The sequence below is a fragment of the Ictalurus punctatus genome, chromosome 12 (assembly GCF_001660625.3).
Source record: "Ictalurus punctatus breed USDA103 chromosome 12, Coco_2.0, whole genome shotgun sequence".
In the NCBI taxonomy this organism is placed as follows: domain Eukaryota; kingdom Metazoa; phylum Chordata; class Actinopteri; order Siluriformes; family Ictaluridae; genus Ictalurus; species Ictalurus punctatus.
The window spans coordinates 19,389,650-19,394,995 of NC_030427.2; the positions used below are offsets into that span (position 1 = coordinate 19,389,650).

General features: G+C 35.5%; 1 protein-coding gene across 9 annotated transcripts; it reads left to right on the plus strand.

Annotated features, from left to right (window-relative positions):
* The first annotated feature begins 234 nt into the window (after positions 1–234).
* cacng6a (calcium channel, voltage-dependent, gamma subunit 6a) lies at positions 235–5,110 on the plus strand. Of its 9 annotated transcripts, none has more exons than XM_017480753.3 (7): positions 286–378; positions 469–557; positions 743–812; positions 1,205–1,562; positions 2,194–2,268; positions 4,263–4,400; positions 4,578–5,110. In XM_017480753.3, the coding sequence occupies exons 4-7, from the start codon at positions 1,262–1,264 to the stop codon at positions 4,799–4,801; spliced, it is 738 nt and encodes a 245-aa protein (XP_017336242.1). In that variant the 5' UTR covers positions 286–378; positions 469–557; positions 743–812; positions 1,205–1,261; the 3' UTR covers positions 4,802–5,110. The 9 variants fall into 9 exon arrangements, with proteins under 9 accessions (XP_017336238.1, XP_047015092.1, XP_017336236.1 ...); XM_017480750.3 differs by having other exon boundaries at positions 469–533; XM_047159136.2 differs by having other exon boundaries at positions 280–378; positions 469–533; positions 743–1,562; positions 4,263–4,381; positions 4,578–4,775.
* The last annotated feature ends 236 nt before the right edge of the window (positions 5,111–5,346 follow it).

A 5,346-nucleotide genomic window follows, 5' to 3' on the forward strand; every position in this document is an offset into this window, starting at 1 on the left:
TGTGATTAACAGGTGGCTTTTAAAAATAGAAATGCAAAACACATGCTTCAGCCCTCACATACATAACTGCTGAGACATGAACAGTAATAGTGCAAAAATGCACAATTATATTTGAGCAAGCATGAGGTAACACTTACTGAGGCTATACACAAGCTTAAAAAACACCAATATCTTTGGTATGGCTATGAAGGTAAGAGCTTGTGAATTGAGTAACCCACCTCCCCCTCATGCCACAGCACCAACAGCATGCCGCTGGCCTCTTCCCTCTTCTGCCCTCCCTTTTCCCCCTCTTCTGTCCCTCTGCCTTGTCATTCCTCCTAGACACAGAGAAAACATTTCTCTCCTCACTCTCCGAACTGAGCTTCTCACACTCAAAAGGTTAGCAGCTTGTTTGTATCATTATATGATTCGTTATTGAAGCACATTTCTAGTAAACACTTGTCACAAAGTTTGTCTTGTCTTTGTCAGTTACAGACTGGGCATAAACCCTATGACCTAGGTTTAAAATGTAACAGATCCTGTCGCTCACTGAGGTTGGAACATTATTAGATGACCTAGTATGAGTTTATATTTATTATCATAATCACTTGTTTGTTGTGAATAGATGGGAATAATTTTTTTATTTTTAGTTTTTTTATATTTGATAATATTGGATATTTGTAGCATTATTTATATATTGTATATTGTAGTATTCTTGTATTGCATTTTGCACGTCATACTGTTCTTTTTCTTTGATTTCCAGATATACCACACTAAAGTTCCTTCCTCAAATCCTTTACTCCATGTATACTTTCTGAATCTTCATCACCACTGTCAGTTGGCTTTTTTTAAACTCCTTGTCATGTCATGTCATGGGCAGAGTCCAAGTGCCCTGCTTACATCACTCATTGTTTTTCAGCTGTCAATGTTGGCCTTGACGCAGCCATGATTAACACCTTCTGCCAATTTGTTATCGAATGTGCCACCATTCCATAACTCTTAGCAAACAGCTCAGTTGATTATACCATATTTTGCTACTATCCTTTGTTTAGCAATAACTGTACATCCTTGAATTCTTGATCCTTGACTTATTCTTTTTACCTATATTAGCATCACTAGACAAGTTCCTCACTGAGTAGTCTCCACCCTTCTACTGCTCCCCTTATTCCCCCCAATTCTTTCCTGCTCTTGATACACTGTCATGTGGTCCACCTTCGTCGTGCAGGACGAGGAGGCCAGGTCCACAGCCATATCTGGCAGAGGGACTGAAGCACTATCAGGAATGTTAGGTGTGCAAAGTGGAGGATGCAAGCGGCGGACAAGAGTGACCTCATCTTCCCTAAGTGAGCAGCAGGAAGGCAAGATCAAGCTAGTTTTCCTTGTGGCTACAGTGGGCATCACTCTGACTCTCCTAGGGGTGGGCACAGAGTTCTGGGTAGAGCTGGCATCATCAAAAAACCTTTACAACAACGAGACATGCCTAGCTGCATACTATGGCCTGTGGAAGAGCTGTATGAAGAAATTTTGGGTTGCTGATGTCGACCCTGAGCGGGAAACCTGTGGGCCTATCGACCTACCTGGAGGTAGGCTCTAAAAATCTTTAATTTTAGAATGTTTATCAGAGGTTAGCATTACTGCCTCACAGGTTCCCCAATTCAATCCTGAGCTTGGGTTATTGTCAGAGTTACTACATATACTCCTGGTGTTCATGTGGGTTTCCTCTGGGTTCTCCAGTTTCCTCTTATGGCCCATAAATTGCTCCTGGCTATTTTAGATTGCACCTAGGTGTGAATGTGTGTGTGTGTGTACATGGTGTCCAGCAATGAACTGGTGTCCCATCATCCAGGGTACGTTCCTGTCTCATGCCCAGTGTTCCTGTGTGGGCTCCAGATCCATCACTACCATGACCAGGATTAAATGGTTACTGAAGATGAATGAATGACATTTTCACCAGTCTGAAAAAGTTAGAAAAATAAATGCAGAAGAGCATCAAAAAATGTAAACTACAAACACATACAACACACCGGTTACTAAATCTGTTTTCTCAGTTAGTTTCTGTGTTGTAGTCCTGTGGATATTTTTATTTTTATTTTAGCCAGGTACATCTTTTATAACAGTCCAGATACGTTCAGCTAATAAATATGATTAGCCTCTTTAAGAATAATGTTAAGATGTATTACCCACATTAATTTAACATTAATGTGCTTATTCCAGAATCAAATTGCACCTATTTCAAGATCTATACAACTGGAGAAAACATTGTCCTGTTTCACAAAGTGCCAGCAAAGAGTGAGTTAACTCAATCAATCAATCAATCAATCTATCTATCTATCTATCTATCTATCTATCTATCTATCTTAAGTCAGACCAATTTACAGAAGTGTTTTCCCTCAAGTCTCTATCAATAGCATATTCTCATGCTAGTTCATTAAATCAGATGTATTTAAAAAAATTTAATTGAATACAATATTTGATCAAATTCTCTGAAATATCATCTGGTACAACCATCAAGAAAATACCATTTTGAGAATTTTATTGAAAACAGTTAAATGGCAAATTATAACATTAAACAGCAACATCCCAACATCCCTAGTTAGAACCAAATTTGGAAAACTTTCACCTTTTTATGTACTGCTATGTTGTTGCCATAGTATATGGCTGTCATTTGGTGTGACCTCATAAAGCAGTGAAAAAAATTACATTTGTATATATTTATCTATCTATCCATCCATTTTCTCTACTGCTTATCCTACACAGGGTCACGGGGAGCCTCTACCCTATCCTATACATTTAAATATTTTTAAAATAAATATTATAATGGAGGGACAAGTCTTATTTGGCTTCACTGGTCAGTTCTTTGCCTGTTAAACTTGAGAGAACTTGGAAAATATCATGTGACATGACCATTGTCTGTGATAGATGAATGTCTTCCATTGGTTCTCGGTGCTTTCATACCCAAATCCTAATCTGTATACATTATTTATATACATTACTTATTTGTTGCAGTTTAATTTGAAATACATTTTTGTCTGCACCTGCAATGTGTTTTATTATGATTAAAATTGTATCGTGGGCATCTAATTTATATTTTGAACAACATCATGAGAAAATGCATTTGTAAATATATTATTTTATTAATTATGTTTTTATTAATTATCCGAACCTATTTAGATTCCAGTAAGTGGCAAACAAGCAAACAAACAATGAAAGAAAGAAAGAAACAAAAAACCAACAATAACTGCATGTTGCAGGTACTAAATTAACTATGGCTCTAAACCAAGAGTTGCGCATCTTGCTAGGAGAAAAGACAGGCTGTTAACATACAGTATGTTAATAAAGAAATCTATTGTGTTAAATGGTGTTAACATTACCCTATTGTATTTCTAATTAGCTGATTAGGAGAATGTGTGCCAATGTTCAACATTTTCACCTAATACCCACTTATAATGACATAATGTGTGGTTGTATTGTTTAAAGATCTTTTTTTTATTTTATTTTTTTATTTATTTTTTTTTACAAATTAGCACTGCCCTTCAGAAGTTACATGAGATATCTACATGTTTGCCAGAAGACAAAATAATAACAATTTACACCAATCATCCTGTTCAAAAGTTTACATTCCATGGCTCTTAATGTATTGTGTCAGTGAATGTTTGCACCTTTTGTAATAGTTGTGTACAAGTCCCTCAGTTGTCTTCGTGTGAAAAGTTTAATTTTAAACCATATAGCTGCTGTCTAAAAGGGGTCAAATATGCAGAAGATGCTGAAAAAGCAAAGAATGTGAGGATTTATCTAAAGAGCAGTGGGCAGTTTAACTGCTCAGGACAAGCAAGGGACTCATGAACAACTATCACAAAACATAAAAACATTTATCATTGATCATACAGGTAATTTCAGTTATTATTGTGTCTTGTTGACTATATGTAAAGATCTCTTATATAAAATAACTTATTCAGGGCAGAACTAAATCAAAAAAATGTAATTTTTATGATCCCTTTTATTATTATTATTTTCAATTATTTAAATTTTGCAGATTCTGCAAGGGGTATGAAAACTTATGACCTCAACTGTATCTATCTATCTATCTATCTATCTATCTATCTATCTATCTATCTATTTTAAATGCAAGTTAAAAGCATAAGCTGATTTCAAAACAGTTTTATCAATATTCTAAATTCATTAATTTAATCGAACAATTTTTTTGATATTAATAATAGAGAACTAAGATAACTAGGAGAAAGGGTTTATGAAACTTTGAGTGATTTCCCTTTCTCTCTGAGCAGATTTGACTGTAATCACTGCCATGCTGGCCACCTTCAGTCTTTTTCTGATGGTGATGGGAGCTCTTTGCATTATCATGGCATTAAACAAAGGCGTGCAGTTCTTCCTGAAGCCAGCCTCAGTATGTTTCACATTATCAGGTATAGTCATTAAATTGTGAACAATACTGACAGATGATCAATGCTTAATGCCTAATGTACATAGAAGCACACTTCCTCATTTAATTTATGAAGATTTGTTCTCAGAGATTGTGGTCCTGAATGGAAAAAATATATGACTAATTGATTTTCTCTTGTTTCTTGTCTGCCTCAAATCAGGTCTCCTGGTTTTCCTGTCTATCATCATTTTTCATCAGTCAGTCCTTTCATTTTTAGCAAGTGACCACTCCATACCATTGCACCATGAACTGTCATGGTCAGTAGCATGTATGGGATGTGCTGGCGCCTTACTAGTAGTTGCAGGGGTTTTACTCCTTCTTCTTGCTCTACCATACAGTTCTTGGGGAAAATGTCTGCCTAACAGGAACACTGCCAGCTCGTGACACAGACCCTTTGTACATTTTTGCTACTGATAAATTCACTTTTCAGTGCAGTGAACAATTTGGCTTTATCTTAACTAAGTAAAATAAGCTCTTTGGGAAACAAACAAACAAAAAACAACATATTGTTTATTGGTGTTTTTTTTCAGATAATGTACATTTATGAGATTATGAGACTTAATGCAAATACTACAGTAAATACTGATAATGAGTACATTGGTTGTGTTATAGTGTGACTACTGTTTTTGGCAATGTACCAATAAAGTGTATTAAGATTAAAGAAGGATTAAAATAATCATTTGTTTTTCAATACTTAGAAATCTTATTTCTGATCATTGTGCATGTTCAAAACATGGCATAACATCATGGCATTTAGATATTAATTCTTGACCATGTGGTATGCCACAAATGTATAAAGGGGTTGGGTTATATATGATGTTATATTATAATGAATACATGTAAGTATCCAAACAAATCAACTCATCTCATTCTCTTCACAAACCTAGAGTACATAGTGCAACACAGTATCATTTTCATTATGGTGTACA